Below are 21453 nucleotides of genomic sequence, written 5' to 3'. Positions count from 1 at the left end.
TAATCCAGCTCGGAGAGAATAACGATCAATGTTCTTGAGAAATGGACGAGAGAGGCTTAAGAATCGACTATCGCCGCGATATACCGCATTAGATGGATCGTCCTATCGAGCTGGACAAGGTGTCCGCGACTTGCTCCTTCGCTCCAGCGAGCCAGGGTTTTTGCACGGCGAGCCGGCACACTTATTATGGACGGCCCTGCCACACGATGGCAGTCCCTGATAGAAACCTGCGCGAGATGTAAATCACGCAGGAGGCGACAAAGTATCTTATCGATACATGCCGTGTATACGAGGAGCCGACATTGTGCGTCAGGCGTCGATCCACTTGGTTTTTCGAGCTGGGCAGACATACAATCAACAGTACACTCACTCATCTCCGAGACCTCGATGCACCAGAAAAGCTCATAGCGACCACGAGCAGCAAATCTGGGGCTCCGACTCGGCGGAATACCTACCTAGGTAGCAGGTACTAGTACGCATCTACGCCAGGTACCCCATTGTGGTTCAGGAATGTATGCTAACCTAAGTTAAGAACTTAGAGAGCATTATCATCCCGTTACGTGGCTGTCTATCTGTAGGGCGTAAGCTTGAGCCTCGTCTTTCGCATGGTCTCCGTCGGTTTATCCTATTTCTACGAACTGGGGTCCCGGTCAATTAGATATCAACTTGAACAGTTAAAGGCCTTGACGAAGGTCTCCTCATTCTTTCCATTCCCCGTTCATTGCCACAGTCAAGTCAGAATTATTGTCGGCGGCTTGCTTATCGCATTTTATACTGCTCCTAGCTCTCGTACAACCTCGTTGGAGAGTGGGGTGGAATGGTGTGATCGTGGTATAGAATGACGAACGCAAAACCCGAGGAGTCTCCATAGCCCATACCTGGTACAGTACCTTAACCAGCCTACCTACGTTATCGTATGTGACAGCATATAGTAGCACGCAAGCGACCCTGAACACTGTTGAAGCAACTCTCGCGAACACTGCAGACGGCCTGGCAAGGGTTACGCACCACCTCAGCCATTCATATATGCGCTATGATATCGTCTCATGCAAGCAGAAATCACGACACGACGCCGAGGCCGTCCATTCGGGTGCATTGGTCCCACAACCCCCACGTCCCAGCACGATGATTGTCGGCGTTGCGCGATAGTGGCCAATACTTCGGGCCAGAAGTGGCGATGACGGCATACCTTTCCCCCCTTCGAGCCTCCCGATGTCAACAACCGTTTCCTGGCAGCTGCTAGAGTGACCTGTCCATGGACGGGCACACCTATCCGGGCAGGTACCGGCCAATCACGCCATATACTGCCAGATTTCGGAATGATTTACAGTCTCCTGCTGGAGGTGGCAAGGTGAAGCCGATGTTCTACATATACTATGTCACCACCCGATAGCCGCTCCCATGGATGTACAAAATCACTCTCATCAGCACACATCGGTTCCTCGGCATCAAACGGCGGTAGAGCCAGCTCATGGGAAAGCCAAAAAAGAAAACACAATGGCAAGTTCCACACAACGAAGTCCCACCGACGTCCTCGAAGACAAGCAGCATGCTGTTTCCGACGCCAAGGACATGGCCGCACTCGAGTCGGCCTCTGCCAGCGAGGATTCCGGGACCGAGGAAGCCGAAGAGAAGGACCTTGCCGAGAACCCCTTCCTCGACCCACACGTGGCGGCCCACTGGCGGCAAGTCTACGACGAGGCGCAGTACGAGTGCCGCCATGTCTTCGACCCGACCCTGACGTGGACGGAGGAGGAGGAGAAGAGGGTCATCCGCAAGCTGGACTGGCGCATCTGCACCTGGGCCTGTGTCATGTTCTTCGCGCTCCAGGTCGACCGCGGGAATCTGCAGCAGGCGTTGGCCGATAACCTTCTCGACGACTTGGGGCTCAACACCAATGGTATGTTATTGTATTGTATATTGTACTCTGTGCAGCATCATACACGGGCCTTGAAGGTGTTTGGCCACTGTGCTGACTGATTCTTTCTTCACTATACAAAGACTACAACCACGGGACGGTGATATTCCTAGTCGCGTTTCTTCTCGCTGAGCTGCCGTCGCAGCTGGTCTCCAAGAAGCTCGGCCCCGACCGCTGGATCCCCATCCAGATCGTCCTCTGGTCCGTCGTGGCCATCTCGCAGTGTGTCATGAAGAACCGTTCAGGCTTCTTTGCGACCCGTGCGCTCCTTGGCTTGCTGGAGGGCGGCTTCATACCTGACATTGTGCTATGGCTGTCATACTTTTATACGTCCCGTGAGCTTCCGATCAGGTTGAGGTCAGTTTCTGTGACAACACCCAAATTACCTAACATTTCCAAGACCTCCCCTCCCTCTTGACCTGAGCTGACGGATGATGTCTTTGGCGACAGTTACTTCTGGACAACATTGTCGGTGACAACGATAGCGACCTCGTTGCTCGCGTTCGCTCTGCTGCACCTGCGAGGCGTCCATGGCTGGGCCGGCTGGCAGTGGCTGTTTCTCGTCGAGGGCCTCATCACCCTGGTGATCGGACTCGTGTCCTTCTTCAACATGCCCGCATCGGCTGTGCAGACCAAGGCCTGGTTCCGCCCCAAGGGCTGGTTCACCGACAAGGAGGTCGCCATCGTGGTCAACCGCGTCCTCCGGGACGACCCGTCCAAGGGCGACATGCACAACCGCGAGGCCATCACCCCTCGCCGTCTGTGGGAGGTGCTCAAGGAGTATGACCTTTGGCCGCTGTACGCCATCGGCATCATCTGCTTCATCCCGCAGGGCCCTGTCAACGCCTACCTGACATTGACGCTGAGGACGCTGGGCTTCAATCCGTTCACGACAAACCTGCTGACAATTCCGAATGTAAGTCATACCAAGTACCACGTATCATATACTCTCGGGGGCTCTAAGGTGAAGTGGGTTGGCTAACCAATCCCGATTCCGCGCTCTCTCTCACAGACAATATTCCACATCATCACGCTTCTCCTGCTTACCCGCGTGTCCGAGTGGCTCAACCAGCGAGCCTTGGTCGCAGTGCTGCAGAACGTCTGGACGCTGCCCTGCATCATCGCCCTGCGCTTCTGGCCGGGCGTCATCAAGGATCCTTGGGGCACATACGCCCTCATCACCGTCCTGCTGTCATACCCTTACTGCCACGCAATCAACGTAGCATGGGTCTCCAAGAACGCCAACAACGTCGGCACGCGAACCGTCGCCTCGGCATTGTACAATGTGAGAAAAGAAAAAATCCTATCTCCCTCTCCTTTTCCCTTCTCCCTTCTCCCTTCTCCCTTTTCCCCTCCCCTACACACACTCTCTCTCTCTCCACCGATATACATACCGTACATACATACCTGCACTAACGCCTCCATTAAAAAAAAGATATCGGTGCAAATCGGCCACGTAATCTACAGCTTCATCTACGTGGACCACGACAAGCCCTACTACCGCGACGGCAACACCAAGCTGCTGGCCATCAACATCCTGTCCATCTTGCTGTTCCTCTCCACCAAGGCGTACTATGTGTGGCGCAACAAGCAGAAGGATGTGACGTGGCGCGCCATGACCGAGGCGGCGCGGGCCGACTACGTGCGCAACAGCCCGGAAAGGGGCTGTAAGCGGTTGGACTTTCGGTTTGCGCACTGATTACACTGATACCCTGGAACTGATGAACGTTTTGGATGGTCGGGTGTGACTGGATTGTTGAAGTAGTAGTAGTATTCGAAGTGACCTACTTACTGGGGGGGGGGGGTTGATATCCATCATATCTACTGCCGTGCAAAACAAGAACTTATCTGTCCACGGGCGGCTCAAAGCCCTCAGACGACCCTAATACCTACAGTGATCCCAAAGTGATCGCTAACCCAGATATCATCCAACCCGACTTTAGTTTTCAGCCCTATCCCAAAGCGACCCAATCTTCCAGTGGTGTCCTGAGCTTCTTCACTCAGCGCAAAGGTCTCGATGGACCCTGTGTAAAGGAACTTGTCCAACCGTTTTCGAGATCAAGCTCGGCTGGATTGGTAGCCCCATGTATTCCCCCTGGCTTTGCCATATGTGAGATCTTTCTGGAAGGGCTTCAAAGCCGGCGGTGTCGGCGCCGACTCATCCTCCCAAACGTCCCTCAGGCCCACCTCGGGTGCTCGGTGTATGCTATGCTCGGACGGATCACCCGAATTCATGTCCCCACACACCAGTCCGCCACAGATCTGCTTCTGCCCCTCCCCGTGACGAGAGTCGTCTCCTTTCAGCAGCGCTGCTACTTGGGCGAGTTGGCGAAAACGAAGGTCTTTTCCTTGGTAGAGTGATTCAAGGTGCGTCGTGCATAGGCGAAGTGACCGTTTCGATGACGATGCTTCGGGGCCGTGGTGGTCCTCGGATACGGGAATGTCAACCACAAGGGCATCTCTCTCCATTTCAGTGAGCATGGGGACACGGAAACAGTTCGATATTGGCAGATTCCGCGAAACCATCATGAGAGTGAAATATCGACTGCGTTGGAGGTTGAGTTCCTCGTCAAAGAATTCGGGATATGCGTAATCGGAGTATGGCGGATCCGTATCGGAGAGTGCGAAGTTTTGCTGGGCCCACTCATCCTCCAGGATAGCTTCCAGTGATTCATCGCGGAGTTCTTGGAGCATTACCACGAGGTTGCGAGGCTCTGGGCCGAACATGGTCCGCAAATGGGCCATCGCGGCCGAGGCGCGCGCTGCCGCGCCGCGAGCTGAGAAAAGCAAGTTCCGGGATGCGATTTTGAGGCCATCTCCCCGCCTAAGCGTTCCACCTCCATTGCTGCTGAAAGGTTCCTAGGATGAAGATCGGCGATTATATGCCTGTGGCTGGGTGGAGTTGGCGCCGTTCCCTTGGCCATGGAGAAGAGACAGAGGTGCGCCATCCATGGCCTCGAAATCTTCAGTTGACCCTGATATGACGGCGAGATATAAATCGTTGAATTCAGGGTCAGAAAGGTCGTCGAGGTCGCGGAAATCGCATCGGCGCCTCAGCTCGCGAGCCATCCGGCGATTGACGCTAGATCCTCGTGATGGGTTCTGGGAAGTGTGGAAAGCTCCAATCGGGGCCGGGATTTGCGACTTTGAGAACCATGCTTTCCAGCGCGGATTGAAACGTCCATTTGTACCGAACGAACTCCTGTGCTTGGTGTGTCGTTGTGCTAACGTACATGATAAGCGAGTGACCCAGACAAGCGAATGACCCACTTCCTACACGACGCGACATCTTTGCACTCAACAACAAAATTTCCTCTACCATCCAAAATGCCCTCTACTTCAAAAGAAGGCCAGATAATCTTGGCTCTCCAAGCTCTTCAAAACGACAAGAATCTAAGCGAACGAGCCGCAGCTAAGATCTATAGGGTTGACCGTAGGACCCTGGGGCGCCGACGCGCCGGCAAGCCTGCACGATACGATCTTCCAGCCAACTCGCGCAAGCTCACAGATCTAGAAGAGAAGGCGATAGTTCAATATATCAATGAGCTATCTGCACGTGTATTCCCGCCTAGGTTATATGGTATGGAAGATATGGCCAACCAACTACTACGCGAACACGACGCGCCCCCTATTGGCAAACGCTGGGCTTATAACTTCGTCAAACGCCGGCCAGAGCTCTATACGCGATATACACGTAGATACGACTACCAGAGGGCTAGATGCGAAGATCCAGACGTTATTCGCAAGTGGTTTAGGCTTGTACAGAACACTAAGGCCAAGTATAGTATTATGGATGACGATGTCTATAACTTTGACGAGACCGGGTTTATGATGGGCATTATCTTTACGGGTATGGTTGTTACAACCTCAGATGGCCGGAGCAAGGCTAAGCTGGCCCAGCCTGGCAATCGCGAGTAGGCAACAGTGATCTAGGGAGTCAATGCTCTCGGCTAGGCTATCCCTCCGTTCATCATCTTGGCCGCACAATACCACCTCGTCAACTAGTACACCGAGTACAACCTCCCGGCCGACTGGCGTATCGCAACCACCGAGAACGGCTGGACTACCAACGTAGTAGGCCTTGATTAGATCAAGCACTTCGACTACCATATAGCGCCTCGGACAAAGGGCAAATACCAGTTGTTGATCCTCGATGGCCACGAAAGCCACCACTCGACCGAGTTCGAGCTCTACTGCCAGCAGAACAACATTATCACGCTCTGCATGCCTCCACATTCCTCCCACCTCCTCCAGCCACTTGATGTTAGCTGCTTTGGGCCGTTGAAGCAGGCGTACGGTCGCCAGATCGAGGACTTGGTACGCGCGCATATCAACCATATAAGCAAGCTCGAGTTTCTTTATGCCTTTCGCACGGCCTTCTTTGCCTCTATCACCAAGAGAAATATACAGGGCGGTTTTGCAGGGGCTGGCCTTGTGCCATACGATCCAGAGAGGGTGCTTTCGAAGCTAGATATCAAGCTTCGTACACCAACACCCCCAACCTCACGGCCGGGCACTGCATAATCTTGGGTCTTCCAGACACCACACAACCCTCGAGAAGCCGAGTCACAGTCAACGCTTATCAAGACTCGCATTGCCAACCATCAAAATAGCTCCCCGACTTCAATGTTGGCTGCTGTGGACCAGCTTACCAAGGGTACGATGGCTGTAATGCACCAGGTGGCCCTCCTTCAGGCAGAGGTGTCTTCGCTCCGCAAGGCTAACGAGGCGCTAAGCAAGCGCCGGAGAGCCAAAAAAACACGTGTGCGGCTTGGAGGATCACTTACTGTGCAGGAGGCACAGGAGGTGGTAAGCCAGGGGGCTATAGGTGGGGAGGCAATGCAAGAAACACAGCTGGATGGTAGTGGTGCTGGTGGGGGTCGTACGAAGGTTCGGTGCTGTGGTGTATGCGGCAAGCCTGGTCATAATGCCCGCACTTGCCAGGAGGTTGCAGAAGCATCTGATTCACCCGTTTCTGATGTAATTGTAGTTGGTTGATAGTTTTGTTGTTTTGTAATTGAGGATAATGTTTGTAGGGTAGTGGAGAGTGGGTCATTCGCTTGTCTGGGTCACTCGCTTATCATGTACGTTAGACATAGTCCCAGAACATTTTTGTTCATACCGAGACAATGGCCTCGGGTTCTGAATAGACCATACATAAGGTAGGTACTAGTATAGTGTCGGTCTTGTGGTCGTGATAGTAAAATTCCCACTGCTCTGCTGTCGAGGTGGTACTGCTCAGTTGAAGTGCTGACTGTGACAAGATGATCCAGGGATTTGGGATTTCAAGTTTTATGTAGAGACATGCTTTTGGGACAATAGGTAGTTACTTGGAGAGGGGATAGGTCAGCTTCAGACCCCGGGGACAGTATTTAACCAAATCTGGTTAGCGACCCCCAAAATGATGTGTGCTGCGCATCGCACCCACACATCGCACTTCGACATGACACTCAATTACTAGTACCATATATTCTATTGCCATTCGGATACTTCAATTGAACGATTTGAATGCGCGGGCGGAAATGGCTGGCAAATCAAACTGGGAATAGCAGGTATTGGGGTGTGGCATAGGCGCTAGGCCGAATGTGGTTACAATATCGTCCCAAACTTACCCCTACTACCACAGTACTTCCACCCCCTCCTTGCGTACCCCGAGCTGGGCTACTGGGTCTCCCAGCAATCTGTGCGAGCCTTGCAGTGAAGAAAGTAAACCTCGAAGCTGAAAGATGCGAAGAGCTTATACAAGATAGGATGCAAAGACCTCACCACCAAGCTCCCCATTGAGTTTGTAATTGTGGCAAATGAGGTTTGTGACTACGAAAATCCTCCACCAGGGATTCAGCTTCACTGGATAGGTATGATTATACGATAGGAATCAAACTCAGGCCAATTCGGGGGAAGAGGGTCTACGACGCTGTGAGTGTGGCGTGTGAGGGTACCGGGGTATGATGACTTGACCGCTTTGTGGCGCCGCTGGAAGTCGGTTGTATGATGTTGCCCATATACCTACTGACTGCCCTGCGGTGGTGCGAGATAAGGCCGAAAAGGGGCCGCCGCATTACTCGCACACCAAACTTCCCGCCATTCTGCGGACGCTCCCCACGCTCGTGGTCTCTACGTTCCAAGGTTCCTCACGAGGTCAGCCGCGCGGGCTCTCCCGTGCTAGCACCCCAGAACAGCAGCACGGCCAGTTCCCTCTTCCTGCTTGTCGCCTGCTTTCTCGACAGGCTCAATGGACTCCGTTGCATCTTCTTGGAATGGAAGTTCAGCGGATGTTGGTGTTTCGTATACGTCTTCATATGGCTCAAAGGAGCTAAGGGAGGCAACTCGACCGAAGGAAAACGCTGCGGTGTATCATTCTGCTTTGTTTAATGACCTACTGGACACGCTGGGATAGCAAGACAACCCCATCTCAAGAGGGTGAGCGTCTGCGAATTAAGATGATCACTGATCTGCCCTCCTTGCCCCCTTCGCTCTCCGCCATCTCGCTCCCCTCCCCAGCTTTCTTCTTACCCTGCTCGCTAGCAGCTGTGCCGGAACCCTCTCCCTTCTTCTTCATCATCTCCTCCACAAGCTTCAGCACGGCCATACGGGCCTCTATCTGCTCAAGGGTGGTCTTGGGGTTAGGGGTCGGCCTGCGAGTCATGACCGTGATTCTGAAATCGACACTCCCCTGGCTGGATCGAGGGTACGCTGTGTAGCCAAACTTCTCAAACAGCCTCTTGGCGCCCCGCGTCGGCGCCAGCGCGTAGCCGACCGCGCCGTGCTCGTCCATCTCGGCGCAGATGCCCTTCACGAGCCGTGACGCATACCCCTGGCGCTAGCAGTCGGGACGGACAAACAGCTGGAGTATTCCTTGGCGGTAGAGAGTCAGCGCCACATATGTTCCAATAAGGACATTAGAAAAGAAAAGAAAAAGAAGAACAAAAAGATGGAAAAGGGGAGGAGATAGGTATAATATCGAGCGAGCACTCACGACAAAACACCGTGCCCTCCACAAACTCCTCCCCCCAATAAACCTTCATCCTCTGGCGATTCAACGTCAACCCCATACGCAACCATCCCCCAAAATCCATCACACTCGGCGCGCCCATCCCCTCCGCCGTGAGCTCCCTGCCGCCCTCCTCCGTGGCCATGTCCTCGGCGGTAATCGCGCGATTCATATGAACGGCCGCATCCACCCTCGTTTCCCACGTGTACGTGACATAGGCCACCGGCCGTACGGTCCGAACCTTGCCATCGGCCCCCTGGGCCTGGCTGGGCCCCCCGGGCTCCACGCGCCGTATCTCCCGCCCGGCCGACTCCCCCATCTCGATCATGCACTGCAGCCCGTCGGCCATCCACCACGCGACTTCCTCGGCCTGGTCCGGGGTCCAGTGTCGTGGCGGGTGTTGGGGGAACAGCATGTCGGTGGTGAGGAGCGAGGGCGGGGCGCGCATGATGGCGGGCACGGCGACGTCGCGCGCGAGGGGGAAAACGGTTTCGATCGCGGTGTTGTCGGGGGGGTAGACGCCTTCTTTTGCGGAGAGGATATCATCATCGGGAGGGTCGGGCAACGGTGGTGCATTGGATTTTTCGGGAGGGGGATTGCTGTCGGTTGTTTCAGAGATTGTTAAGTCATCATCGGGAGTGGAAACATCGGTCCAGTCGTCTTGGTGGCGCGGATGTGTATCTCGCTCTCTCTTGCGTTTGCGAGGGTTTGTTGTTGTCAGCACGAAGTCAGATGCGATCCCGCTACTGGCTGGGACGACGAGAGAGATGCCGGGCTGCGGAAGGTTTGTAAGGGAGATACTATTGTTTTGAGAAGCATCGGAAGCGACAGTGTTACTCGGCTGCGGCATGTCACTGTGACCCGCTTCAGCCTCGTCATTCTGGGTCTCAAGCCTCCGTAGGCGCGAGATCCATAAGGGGAGATTCCAGTCCTCGGATTCTGTCTCCGAGTTCTCAGATCTCGGTGAGAGCATAGGTGATGACATGGTAACCTAAGGAACGTCACTGTTTGAACGTAGGCACAACCGTCGTCGACTAGGAGTGCGGAGGTGTATCGTGCTGTACGAATGATAAAGATGACGGAAGGATGCCAGTAACCACGAATAATCCACGACGACGAGCGTCCAAACCGAATAAATGTGATCGACCTTCAGGATGCGCAGGCAAGATCCAAGTGCGACCGCGAACCGAGTCTGACAGATGCAAAACCCACTCGAAGCGGAAGGCAGAGCCCAGAGACAGCGCTTGCCAGTTCCGGGACACGTTCCGATCTTCACTTCATTGCTCACAAGTACTAGTAACAGGACACCATCAAGCACTACATCTCTAAGATTCTCTCACAAAGGGTTTCATTATTACTGATTAAAACTACAAAAGACGTCTCAGGGGGAGCGGTGGATAGCACCACCTAGGAGTCATAATTTTCATAGAATCCCTCCCCCTTAATCCAACTCAGCACTCAAATCCAACTTCCTGCTGCTCCGCCCAACATAGACGGTCTTCTTGTGCTCACTGATGACCCAGTCCTGCACGGCCGGATCCCAGTTACTCAGATCCCGCCTGGTGAGCTGGCCGCGGAAGGTGGCCGTCTTGCCCGGGTCGATGCGGATGCGGTCGAAGTCGCGCAGCTGGACCTTGGGGTCGTCGGCCCCGCCGAGCGACACGTACAGCTGCGGCACCTCGTCGCCCGCCACCGCGCCCGTGTTCTTGATGTCGGCCGTGACCGTGTACAGCACGTCGTACAGTTGGCGGTTGCCGCCGGGCGAGTTCTTGCCGGACGCGCGCGGGTACGGCTGCGCCGATGCGTCCGTGGCGTGCGGCGGCAGGAACTGCTCGGCCGTCTGGCCGTAGTGCGGGTCGGCCGAGGCCTTTTCCGGGTCGCTCGTGTTGAGGTAGGGGTAGATGTACTGGTAGACGTAGGGGAACTCGTCCGCGGGGAAGACGTAGTCGTCCAGGTTGGTCGAGTAGTTGCCGAATGTCGGGGCCGGTGCGGTCTTGCCGGTCGTGGGCTTGTACGGGCCGCCGTGGGCCTTCTCGACCTTGATGTTGCTGTACTCGAACGTGGTGTAGCTGAGGCCGTGGCCGAACTCGTAGATGACCGACGTGTTGGCCTTGTCGAAGTAGCGGTAGTCGATGAAGACGCCCTCGGTGAAGTCCTGCTGCGGCGCGTCCTTGCCATTGTTGGGCTTGTAGAGCACGTCGGCGCCGTAGCCCTCGCGGGTCGCGCCCCAAGTGAAGGGGGTGCGCCCGGCCGGGTTGACCTTGCCGTACAGAACATCGGCGATGGAGTTGCCCGACTCCTGGCCCGGGAAGCCGGCCCAGAGGATGGCCGTGATGTTCGGGCTGTCGTACCACTCGGTAATCAGGACAGGGCCGGGCGAGTGGATGACGACGATGGTGTTGGAGCACCAGCTCGAGACGTTCTTGACGAGCGCGTCGCCGTCCTTCCACAGCGTCAGGTTCTTGCGGTCGCCCATGTTGCCGTCCACGTTGATGAAGCCTTCACCCGCGTCGGCATTGACAAAGACAATGGCCGTCACGTTGTCCTGCGACACCAGCGCCTTCGTCTGCGCGGCCGCGTAGTTCGACAGAATGCTCTCGTAGCGCGATCCATCCTGGACCGCCCGGGCCTGGAGCGCGGCATCGGGCGTGACGAGGTACGGGAAGTTGGTCGTGCCGGAACCCCAGCCCATGGCCACCGTGCCGTCGCCGCAACCGCGGTCAGCGCAGGAGTTGGGCCCGTTGGGGTTGGGACCAGCATCCTCGCCGATGACGGCAAGGAACTTGGGCTTGTTGAGCGGCAGGGAGCCGGTGTTCTTGAGGAGCACGGTGCCCTTGGCGCCAATCTCGCGGATGAGGCTGCCATGGTCCTCGCGGACGTCGACGTGCCAGTTGATCTGCTGGACATCCTTGCCCGCGGCCCAGTGGAGCGGGCCGTACGTGTCCAGGGTCCAGAAGGAGAAGTTGATGGGCTCGAGTTCATCGACCTTCTTGTTCACCTTGAAGAAGGCGGCCATGATGCGCATCGCCATGTCGTCGAGCCGGTACGCAGGGACGGTGCCGTTGAGCACCGCGAGGGTGAGGTTGGCCCCCCAGAAGCTGAGCCCGCTGTTGAAGACGGTGTCGCCCGGCATGGTCATGTCGAGGCCAGCAACGGCGCTTGCGGCGCCCGTGTGCTGTGCCTGCCAGTCGCTCATGACGAAGCCCTGGAAGCCGAGTTCGGCCTTGAGCAGGTCGTTGAGCAACTTAGAGTTCTGGCAGCCGTACGAGTTGTTGACTTGCTGGTACGAGCACATGACCGAGCCGACTCCGGCACGAACCGCGTCGGCAAAGGGCCAGAGATAGAGCTCGTGCATAGTTCTATCGTCGATGTTGGAAGATAACGTCTCCGAGATATCGAACCCATACCCTTGGGCCTCTCCCACCTGCCGGAAGTGCTCTGAATGAAAGAATGAATTGTCAGCGTGCTCCTGGGAAGCCAATGCGGGTCGGTAGCATACCTTGCTCGTTGCCAATGTAGTGCTTCGCGCAAGCAATGGTCCCAGCATCCTGGATGCCCTTGATCGTCTCCATCATGCCGATGCCCGTCAGGACCGGATCCGGGGAGAAGCCTTCCCAGTTGCGGCCAGCAGCGGGCATGCGTCCGAGAGGGCCGGCGACGGGTCCGAGCAGCACATCGACGCCCTTGCCCTTGGCCTCCTTGCCCATGGCATAGCCGCGTCTGTACATCAGACCGCGATCAAAGGTGGCGGCAGCAGTCTGGCCCGAGGAGAACGCCGAGTTGTAGTCTGTCCCACGGATGCCCAGCGGAGCGTCCTGCATGCACAGGCTACGGAGACCCAGGCGAGGAATCGCGCCTACTTGGCCGACACATTGCTCCGCACCCCAGCTTTGCGATTGTCAGCATGCGACTGTTCAGAGTCACCAACGAGATAGATGACAGAACCGTGGGGGAACTCACCCAACACCTGTGGTCAGGTTGACCTTCTCCAGCAGCGTCATCTGCGAGACGAACTCCCTGGCCTTGGCATACGCCTCCGTCCAGCCGTCGGCCTCGGGGTTCATCCATGGCGACGGGTAGAAGGGAGGGGAATATGCGAGTGTCGCCCTCTTCTCGAGCTGTTGACGATTCAAGTCGTTAGCCAGTGACGTTTGGACTGCAACCGCGAGCACCAATTGCGCTGCATATTGGAGCTGCATGTTGGTTGTGGACTGCCAAACGCTCAACCGCAGACCAAATTTGGGGGTAAAACAGGCGTGCAGCGGGGAGAATTGCTTCCCGCGCAGCGAAGACCAAGCGAGATCCGACGACGTGGGAGCGGGTAGAATGAAAGGGGTAACACCATCCCAACACGGTACCTGAATCTTGAGCGATCGGGATGATGACGTAGTAGGAAAGGAGCTATATTGCGACAAAGTGTTGCCATACCTTATCTGTTGATCTGACTGCGCCGGCAGCAGCAATGCCGCTGCCGACCAGGCAGGAAAGCGCAACAGCGGACTTCATGGCCGTCGGCGAGCTGAGATCCGGCTGTAAGCTGTTCACCTGCAGTGACCCAGAGGTTTGTTAAAGACAATGCAGAGATCGCCGTCGGGAAGGTTACGAGGTGAGACATTGTGGCAGCGGCCCAGGTTCTTATATAATAAGCCCGCCCTACCATCCCAAGATTGCCCTGTTTACACCTCCGCGCCCTTGTTGATCTGCGATGGATCGACCGTGGAATGGCATGGTAGCCGCGCTACACCTCTTGCCGGTTGCCGGAACCATGGTAGCAGCCCAGCCCAGTAACCATACGGGGTCATGAGTTGCTGCCCGCGCGAATTCCACGCTGTCGGGAGCTTCATCGGGAATGTTTGCAGCTGCAGAAAAGGCGGCTGCGTTGCATCGCTTCAAGTCCGGGCGTGATGAGGTGAGGACACCCGCTGGGGAAAAGGGCCGATCTGCTTGCGGGAAGCAAGGGTTGAGGTCATCTTACAGATGGCCCAAGCTCCACGATCCTTGGCGCAGGTACGCTACTGGTAATTATTGGGGTAGATCATCACGGGCAGCTTCCGGATGGACGAGGGGCTCGAGGGAGAGAAAGGGTAGAAACCTGGAAACCAACGAACTGCACTACAGTAGGTACATACAATACGGAAATACCTGAAAAAACGGCTTCCTGGATCCTGATGGAATGGCCAAGCACTTCCTAGCCTCAAATGGAAGCCAACTACCGTAGCTAAGGTACATAGGTGCCGTATATTTCCCGACTGCTATGTTGATGAACCTAGTGACTTGCATGCGGAAGGCAACTAACGGCATAAAATTGTACGATCACTGCTGCCTGCGTGTTGTAAGCGACGTTTAACGGCTGTACATTGGGCTGAGGCCGGTGAAAACAGAATGTCACCTTCTCACTCTGCACCAAGCCATGCAAGTTCTTGTACCTGCCTAATATAGGAAAGGCCGTCAAACCACTCTCATGTTCACTGCATGTTGCTGCGTCACCCACTTACCACCTCGTGTCGCCGGCCTTTCGGAAAGCAGCACGGAGGTTACCGATGAGTGGGAACGTCGGAGTGGGAGTGGAATATTGGATTGAGATCGGCATTCCCCAAAAAGTGGTGCCAGCAATTCGGGCCCGTCGGTCGAGCTTCTGACATTGCATCATGACATTGCAGTGCACGGCGTGCAAGTGTGAAAATGCATAAAGACGACCAAGAAACATCAACTGCCCCCATTTCATCCGTCAAGGTCTCTCATGACCTGGCACAAACCCAAATATCAGGTATTCAGGACAGGTAGAAACCCAACATAGATGTTATCCAACTTCCTTTTCCAGGTTATTATGTATGTGGTTGTTGGTTCATTACCCCACATTCCAGGTTTCTTCCGCTTCCCCGCACCCCGCGAAATCCTCCACCTTCTGCCGGCTCCTCCCATGTTCTCGGCAGCCAGCCCGGCCAGCCGAAACCTCGGCGCAACCAAGTCGGCGGCTCCCTGTTTAGCGCATAGGGTCGGACCGTTTACATGTTGTTTACTAATACTGCCCCTCCGCCATCGGAACTGGATGCTTGACACTACCTATGGGGGCGCAAACAGGTATCTGCGACAGGCTCTAGTGTTGTTAGTCTGTCATCAGGTTACTGTGGGCACATCGATGAGGGGAAAACCTTCATGATGTTGGGGAATTGTCACTGCGGTGGAGACAATGGATACACTACGGTCTGGGATAACTAGGTACCTTACTGGGATAGGGCCGAGGAAACGCCTAGATACACCAAACAGTCCGACCATTGAACCAGCGCCGTTAGGAATCGAACCTAATCCTGATTGATATACCCGGACAAACACGCCTTTTGCTTCTCTTGGGCAAGGTTGCTTAGGTTAGGTATCGGCTACAGAGCGGTTCTCCATCGACAGGAGCACGTCCAGCTGGCTATGTGAGCCGCTCGATGACCTTTCGTCGACCCGAAAACATGACGCTGTTGTCCTCTGGGAAAAGCGATTCCATCGGGCAAGGAAATACGGTGTAGACTTCACCACTGATTGGGAGTACTCCCGTGGAAACACTTGTTTGTAGAAAGAAGGGGCGCCAGTGGCTTCATTAACTAGTCTACTGAGTCTGCTCTGCTGGCGGCCATCGACGCGCTGATGGTGTTGCGCTAGGTTACATAAATGTACAGGCCCGCATAGGTAAGGTAGGTAGGTACCTTAAATGACCTATGGTGATCGCAATGGAACCTCTCCCATGCTCCGAAGTTCGATCACTCCTCCTCCTCCTCCTCCTCCATTCTCTCATCCTCGTGCGGCTTCTCCCACCCCTCCTCCGTCACCTTCCTCAAGTCCGTCAGCACCGGGAGAAATAAGGCCGGCTGCAGGACCTCGTGGTGGGCCGGCGTGGATCGCATGATCTCTGCGAGACGCTCCGCATCTACCATCTCCAGATTCGGATTCTCCGCCGTAGGTGCAGGCCAGTCCCGCACATCCTCTAGAAGGCAGACCATGTCGAAGATGCGCGTTCCGAAAAGCGGCTTCGTGGTGTCGAAGGTGACGGTGCCCCAGCCGGCCCCGTCTCGGCGCTCAAAGGGCCGCTCGTACCGGAACACCAGCCAGATGCTCTTCTTGGGGCTGGTCACGTCCATCAGCACGAAGAAGTTGGTGGACTGCACCTCGTCGGCCTTGGTGCTGGAGCGACTGGCGCGATACACCTCCCCGAGGGGCATGAAATAGCGGGCCCGGTACCGGCTGGCAACGTCCTCAGGGACGCGCTCGTGCAGGCGCAGCTCCAGGACACCGAGCCGTTTGGCCTGCTTCGCGTCGGGCTCCGGCTGGTCCGGCTGGTTGTCCGGGTTCCCGCCGATGGCGGAGCTGAGCGCGCCGCCGACCTTGAGGATGTAGTAGAACTTGGACCGGCCGGTCTCGGTATAGATAGGGATCTCAGTTGACATGGCCGACGCCTTGCAGAACTTCTTCAGGCAGAGCAGGTCCTCCTCGTACCGGCAGTCGATGTGCTTAAGAAAGTTCAGGAAATCCGAGTCCGGGCGAATAGATGGCAGCAGGTCGATGCGCGTGCGCAGGCTCGTAAGATCTTTTTGCGGCTGCAGCAGTCCGCCTCCTCCGCCTTGGAACTGCTGCACCAGCAGTGACGAAGTGTCGCGACTCAGGGAAGGGGAGGGAAAGAGGCGGTGGTCCGAGACCAGCCGTCGCTGCTGTCCATTGACATACTAATATTAGAAAACCTGAAACGGGAGCGAGCTGTTTGGGCATACTTACAAGCCCATTATTAGCCATGCTTACCGATTGTCCCTTTGCGCGCTTCGGTGCTTGGGTGGAAGCTGATTGCTTTCGGAGCGATGGACGCTTCCTTCCGACCAAGGGCGTGTCTGAATCGGTGGAGGAATCCTGGGCAGCACTTTGTTGAGGTTGAACGGTGGATCTCATTGCTTGCCGCTCAGGCACGCTCAACACAGCCGGGGCTGCAGTATTGGCATTCGGGATAGCGCTGCCCACTGGACCAGCGGCGAGGCGGGCTTTCAAGTCTTTTCAAAACTATGGTTAGCTAGCGGCGGCGGAGTGGCAGAACCACGATCGACTTACCTTTGATCTCATTCATCAAAGCATTCATCATATTGTCCCTTTTATCGGACCGAGTTCGGTCTTCGATCCGCATCTTTTCGACTCTCTCTTGATACTCCCTGAAGTTATTGTCCATATCCCGGACACGCTTCATAATATCGGCGGGGGTTGGGTTCTCAGCCCGAATCGCGCCGCCCATATCGGGCAGAACATAGTGAGGCCGAGGGGAGGGCAGTGCGTCCGGGTCGGGCGGGATCATCAGTCCCGGCGACATAGGGCCCCCGCCGTCATATCCACGGAAACCGTGGCCACAAACCAGCCTCTCGCCAAATGGGCTCCTATGAGCATAGTACTCTTGGTTGATGTAAGGAAGCCCATGGTATACCGGCTCTTGCCGGATATAGGCCGGGCCGCCAGGAGCAAGGAGATGGGGTGGCTGTCCGAAACTGTTTGGTCCTCCAGCCAGACGGGGGCCAACAGGCGGAGGGAAACCGGAAATATGTGGCGCCTCCGCCGCGACGGGTCTGAACTCCGGAATAGGGGCGCCCGGCATAGGGGGGTGAACCGGCGGCGGGCAGCCGGAAACTCGCGACGGGTTCAGAATACTTCTGAACGCCGCCGCCTGCTCCACATTATAGCTGGAGTCTGCCTTATATATAAGCGGCACAGACCTGCTAAATCTTTGAGACACCTTAACGTACCTTCACGAGTTGACCAGTGAGACATCTTTGGCTTTGGAAGTGAGATCCAGAACCAGAATGCGTCCCCCTTAAGGCCAACGAAACCCTTGCAAGCACGCTAAGCGCGCGACTATCCGCAGCGATTCTGGACGGGACTTCTTCTAGTTAGATAATCTCATGTCCTTGAGATAGCAAAGCAAAATGAGCGGTGATCGTTCTATGTAAAAGGGGAGACAATATTCGACGTATTTGTCCGAGAGCATATCGCAGTGATGTGGGGATGCCGCCCATAGTTCTGCAAGGATATCGCCGCTCCAGGCTCACTCCCCGGCAGCCGAACGTCGGGGAGAGAGGCTTATACCTGGTATACCTGTGCCAGAAGAGTCCTACCACGATGGAGACGGCCTCGTCGACACGGATACCTCCACGTTGACAACGAGAGCTGGCAGTAGAATCCAGCAGTCGCTTCAACCAAGGCAATAATATGGAGACTGGAAGAAAAAAGGGCAACTTACCCGACGTGCCGAGAAAATCAAACCTAAACCAGATCTTGCTCGGCAAGGCTATGCTTTCGAAGCTACCACCTTCCAAGGGGCGGCCGCGTAGAAACTCGGTTGCTTTCTGCGAGAGAAGGCAACACAGACCGGACCTGATGCAGACAAATCTAGAGGGTTCCTAGAGGAGACCGCGCAGAGAGTCGGTTGTTTTCCGTGAGAGAAGGCAACGTAAGGTGGATCTGACGCCGACAACGAGGTGAGAGAAGGCAGTAGAACTCATCAGCCGCTTTGGCGAAGAAAGCAAGAAGACTGGGAAGAAAAGGAGAAGAAGATTCGCTTACCTCAGGAGCCGAAAAAATCAAACCCAGACCAGACCCGGGGAAGACGAAGCTACCTAGGCTTTCTTAAATAGCTAAGCGGATGCCGAGTGAAAGGTCGGTCAGTGGTGTTCTGCAAGAGAAGGTTGCGCAGAGGGGAACCGCCGAGCTGGGATGTATTCCAGCAGCCGTTTCGGCGAAGAAGCAAGCAGACTGAGAAGAGAAGGGAGGAGAAGAATATTCACTTACCCTCGGGACCGAGAAAATCAAACCCAGACCCGAGCTCGACTCCTCGAGAAACAAGGCGAGGGTGCCGAAATGGCTAAGCGGAGGTCGAGGGAAGGGTCGGTCAATGGTGTTGTGCGAGAGAAGGTTGCGCAGAGCAGAACTGAGCCGGAATATGATCAAGCCGCCGCCTTTCCGCGAAGAGTAAAAACGGAGAAGGGCAAGAGAGGAGGAAGTCAATGAAGGATTGAGACCAAGCACTCCCGAGTTTTGGCGAGGCACGACCAGGATGAAAAGCGGAACGAGAGGAACAAGTCGAAGAGAGTGACTTGAAGAGTTGAAGCAGGAAAGGGTAAGAGCCTGCGGAAACAGAAAGTCAGTCAAGCCCGCCGAGAAGAACAAACCGGAATACGCTATTGGTTGGACTCCGGGATTCCGGGATGTGCGGACCCGCCTTGAAGGTGATAGCCGGGAAGGTACACGGCCAGCATGGAAAGCGGAAGGAGGGGGAGTCAAGTTGAGGAGAGTAAAGTGAAGAGTTGAAGCCGGAAAGTATGGGGGCTCGCGGAACAGAAGTCGGTCAAGCCCGCCGAGAAGCACAGACCGGAACGGCCTAGTGGTTGGGCTCCGGGATTTCCGGAGGGGGCGGACCCGCCTTGATGCTGATAGCATCCAAGGAAAGGTGAGAGCTTGCGGAACACTGGTGAGTCAAGTTCTCCAAGAAAGAACAGACCGGAATAGGCCAGTGGTAGGGCTTGAGACTCTGGCGCAGGTACCTGTGCGGACGTACCTTGAAGCTGAGAGCCGGGTGAGGACTTGTGGAGCAGAAGTCAGTCAAGCCCGCCGAGAGAAGCAGAGTCTGGAATAGGCTAGGAGTTGGGCTCGAGATTCGGGGATAGGCACCATGCGACCCGCCTTGGATGAGAAGCCGAACGGAAGGATGCAGAGTGAACAACTTCTGCTCGGCAAGCTCTCATCTGCATCACTTCGTGCCACTCGAAACAAACCCGCCGAGAGACGAGCGGCCAGGAATAGGCTAAAGTTGGGCTTAAGATTCCAGGAAAGCTGCCCCAGAATAGGTAGTCCGGCGGGACCTGTCATGAGGCTCCGCCCGGCCGCACGCCACGGTGCGAGTGGTCAGAGGGTATGTGAGAGGGGCCAGGCCGAGGCGTTCTTGTCGGCGCCGGCATCGATGAAGGGCTGCGTAGAGGCTGGCTTGAGTGGCAGCGGCGGTAAACTGCGAAAGGGATAGACCTCCGGGGTTCATTCAGTAAACGAAGTGTCCAGGTTCCTAGATCATATAGAGAACGATGGGTATTGCCTGATCAAAGTAGCACACTCAGGTTTGAATAAGGAGTAGGACGTTATGTCAACAAAATGCAAAGTGATATTTGACCAAACTAGTACATATGATTCAGTTTGACAACCAAAGCCCGCATATGAAAGAACGCCTGACGAAGGACGCCTAACCTCTCTGTTTTTGGTATCTCTCTATTACCAGACCGTCAGAGAAATGCCAGGATCGGCAGCACCCTATAACCGCTGGCGGCGCTGCCCGTGCTTGCATGAGCGAAGTGAATTCTAGATGCTCCTGCTTGGACCGCCGATTCTCCATAGGCTAATCGTCTTTGAACATCCTTAGCTCAGGAGGACAATGATGACACTATCACCACGCAGGAACCTGTTGACTCAATGTTAGTCATGTGAGCTACCGGGAATGGAGAGCGGGCTTACATCTTGCTGATGAACCTGTCCTTATTGACCGGCCGGCCCTTCTTCCCGTTGTGTACGGGAGTCTCAGTCCACATCTCTTTCTGTGGAGCAAACAATCAGCATCTCTTCATCCGACGCAATCTCTGATGAAGGAGACTATGGCAAAAGAGGATGTTCTTTGTAATCATCAGTTCCCTGTACTTACGACGTTCTCTAGGATCCTATGAAAACATCAGTGAGACTTCCATGGACCAGAGTAGCAGTGCGATACTCACATATTGCAATGGCGGTCAAAAGCTTTGACTCTCGCAAGCCTAGGCAATGAAAGGTCAGCATTTTGGCCCCCGCGGCTCGAAGCCGATCTTCTAACTCACAGCTTGCGGTTTGATCGAATGCTGATGAGCACCTGCGAATGGCTCCGCACGGCCGTCTGCAGGAGTGACAGCGGGCCATTGCTCATCTCCCATTGTTCCTGCCCAAGAGAAAGAAGTTAGCTCCGAGCGAAAAGCTACCACCATCAGCACCACCCTTCAAGAGCACGACGCACCAGTTGAGCAATCTCATATTCGCTGTTGACAACATGAATATAACCGTCAGCATCTCATTCCGCTTGCAAATAGGTTATGATAAGAGAGGGTGAGATACTCACGTGCACTCATTGCGCGGCTTCTGAAGAAGCGCCCTGCCGCAAAAAGAAAAATTAGATGGTCAGCAATCCATCTCTGCTTTTACAGAAATCGAGGATATCTCACTGAATGTTGACGTCTGACATGGTCGCTCAGGGTTTGCAGGTGGCGTGGTTCTTATGTTTTGATGTTAGGAGGAATCGCAGGTGGGAACGGAACTTGGGCAGGTGCAATCTGAGTAGCGGTCCATGCGTTAGGCGAGTCACGTGCAAACTGTAATTTCAGCTCGTTACTACATACTGGCACGGATTCCTCACCGCTTTCCATAAAATGGAGAATACGCAACTCCCGGCTCCCCAGTCATAGCGCTGTCTCCAGTTCCCATTTCACAACTTCCATATCTGAGGAAGCAAGCAAGCTCTGGAACC

The 21453-nt window shown here is 55.4% G+C and overlaps 7 protein-coding genes across 7 annotated transcripts; 2 read left to right on the top strand and 5 right to left on the bottom strand.

Annotated features, from left to right (window-relative positions):
• Positions 1–206: 206 nt before the first annotated feature.
• Positions 207–3617, top strand: B0T15DRAFT_569757 (major facilitator superfamily domain-containing protein; the record flags this gene model as incomplete). The annotated part of the gene is made up of 6 exons (XM_062870813.1): positions 207–238; positions 1521–1900; positions 2002–2275; positions 2369–2834; positions 2931–3203; positions 3354–3617. The coding sequence occupies 6 exons, from the start codon at positions 207–209 to the stop codon at positions 3615–3617; spliced, it is 1689 nt and encodes a 562-aa protein (XP_062718384.1).
• Positions 3618–3668: 51 nt separating this feature from the next.
• On the bottom strand, positions 3669–5125 carry B0T15DRAFT_543350 (uncharacterized protein). Its single transcript, XM_062869986.1, has one exon. The coding sequence runs from the start codon at positions 4661–4663 to the stop codon at positions 3977–3979; it is 687 nt and encodes a 228-aa protein (XP_062718383.1). The 5' UTR covers positions 4664–5125; the 3' UTR covers positions 3669–3976.
• Positions 5126–8678: 3553 nt separating this feature from the next.
• B0T15DRAFT_310894 (uncharacterized protein) lies at positions 8679–10111 on the bottom strand. The gene is made up of 2 exons (XM_062863925.1): positions 8895–10111; positions 8679–8773 (listed from the first exon to the last, which is right to left on the bottom strand). The coding sequence occupies exons 1-2, from the start codon at positions 9892–9894 to the stop codon at positions 8739–8741; spliced, it is 1035 nt and encodes a 344-aa protein (XP_062718382.1). The 5' UTR covers positions 9895–10111; the 3' UTR covers positions 8679–8738.
• A 239-nt stretch (positions 10112–10350) lies between these two features.
• B0T15DRAFT_497057 (glycoside hydrolase family 3 protein) lies at positions 10351–13108 on the bottom strand (the record flags this gene model as incomplete). The annotated part of the gene is made up of 3 exons (XM_062867239.1): positions 10351–12347; positions 12409–12797; positions 12870–13108. The coding sequence occupies 3 exons, from the start codon at positions 13106–13108 to the stop codon at positions 10351–10353; spliced, it is 2625 nt and encodes an 874-aa protein (XP_062718381.1).
• Positions 13109–14646: 1538 nt separating this feature from the next.
• On the top strand, positions 14647–15204 carry B0T15DRAFT_543336 (uncharacterized protein). Its single transcript, XM_062869985.1, has one exon. It carries the CDS (start codon positions 14707–14709, stop codon positions 15067–15069), a length of 363 nt encoding a protein of 120 aa, XP_062718380.1. The 5' UTR covers positions 14647–14706; the 3' UTR covers positions 15070–15204.
• A 451-nt stretch (positions 15205–15655) lies between these two features.
• B0T15DRAFT_514620 (uncharacterized protein) lies at positions 15656–17693 on the bottom strand (the record flags this gene model as incomplete). Its single annotated transcript, XM_062868136.1, has 4 exons — positions 15656–16600; positions 16665–16930; positions 16989–17612; positions 17669–17693. 4 exons carry the CDS (start codon positions 17691–17693, stop codon positions 15656–15658), a joined length of 1860 nt encoding a protein of 619 aa, XP_062718379.1.
• A 2313-nt stretch (positions 17694–20006) lies between these two features.
• Positions 20007–21291, bottom strand: B0T15DRAFT_543331 (uncharacterized protein). Its single transcript, XM_062869984.1, has 8 exons — positions 21152–21291; positions 21049–21081; positions 20947–20968; positions 20774–20871; positions 20675–20713; positions 20605–20620; positions 20421–20500; positions 20007–20367 (listed from the first exon to the last, which is right to left on the bottom strand). Exons 1-8 carry the CDS (start codon positions 21169–21171, stop codon positions 20325–20327), a joined length of 351 nt encoding a protein of 116 aa, XP_062718378.1. The 5' UTR covers positions 21172–21291; the 3' UTR covers positions 20007–20324.
• Positions 21292–21453: the final 162 nt, after the last annotated feature.

The sequence above is a fragment of the Chaetomium strumarium genome, assembly GCF_033439665.1.
Source record: "Chaetomium strumarium strain CBS 333.67 chromosome Unknown B0T15scaffold_7, whole genome shotgun sequence".
Lineage (NCBI taxonomy): Eukaryota > Fungi > Ascomycota > Sordariomycetes > Sordariales > Chaetomiaceae > Chaetomium > Chaetomium strumarium.
The sequence above is the reverse complement of the archived record's forward strand: the minus strand, read 5'-3'. Positions and strand labels throughout refer to the sequence as shown.

Bases quoted from the DNA above. Each gene is read 5' to 3' on its own strand.
- B0T15DRAFT_543350 (XM_062869986.1), bottom strand. From the start codon at position 4,663: ATGGCCCATTTGCGGACCATGTTCGGCCCAGAGCCTCGCAACCTCGTG.
- B0T15DRAFT_310894 (XM_062863925.1), bottom strand. From the start codon at position 9,894: ATGTCATCACCTATGCTCTCACCGAGATCTGAGAACTCGGAGACAGAA. The intron at 8,774-8,894 runs GTGAGTGCTCGC...TCTACCGCCAAG, and splicing joins GGAGGGCACGGTGTTTTGTC to GAATACTCCAGCTGTTTGTC.
- B0T15DRAFT_543331 (XM_062869984.1), bottom strand. From the start codon at position 21,171: ATGTCAGACGTCAACATTCA. The intron at 20,969-21,048 runs GTGAGTATCTCA...TGTTGTCAACAG, and splicing joins AAGCCGCGCAATGAGTGCAC to CGAATATGAGATTGCTCAAC. The intron at 20,714-20,773 runs GTGAGTTAGAAG...TTCATTGCCTAG, and splicing joins ATTCGATCAAACCGCAAGCT to GCTTGCGAGAGTCAAAGCTT.
- B0T15DRAFT_543336 (XM_062869985.1), top strand. From the start codon at position 14,707: ATGTTATCCAACTTCCTTTTCCAGGTTATTATGTATGTGGTTGTTGGT.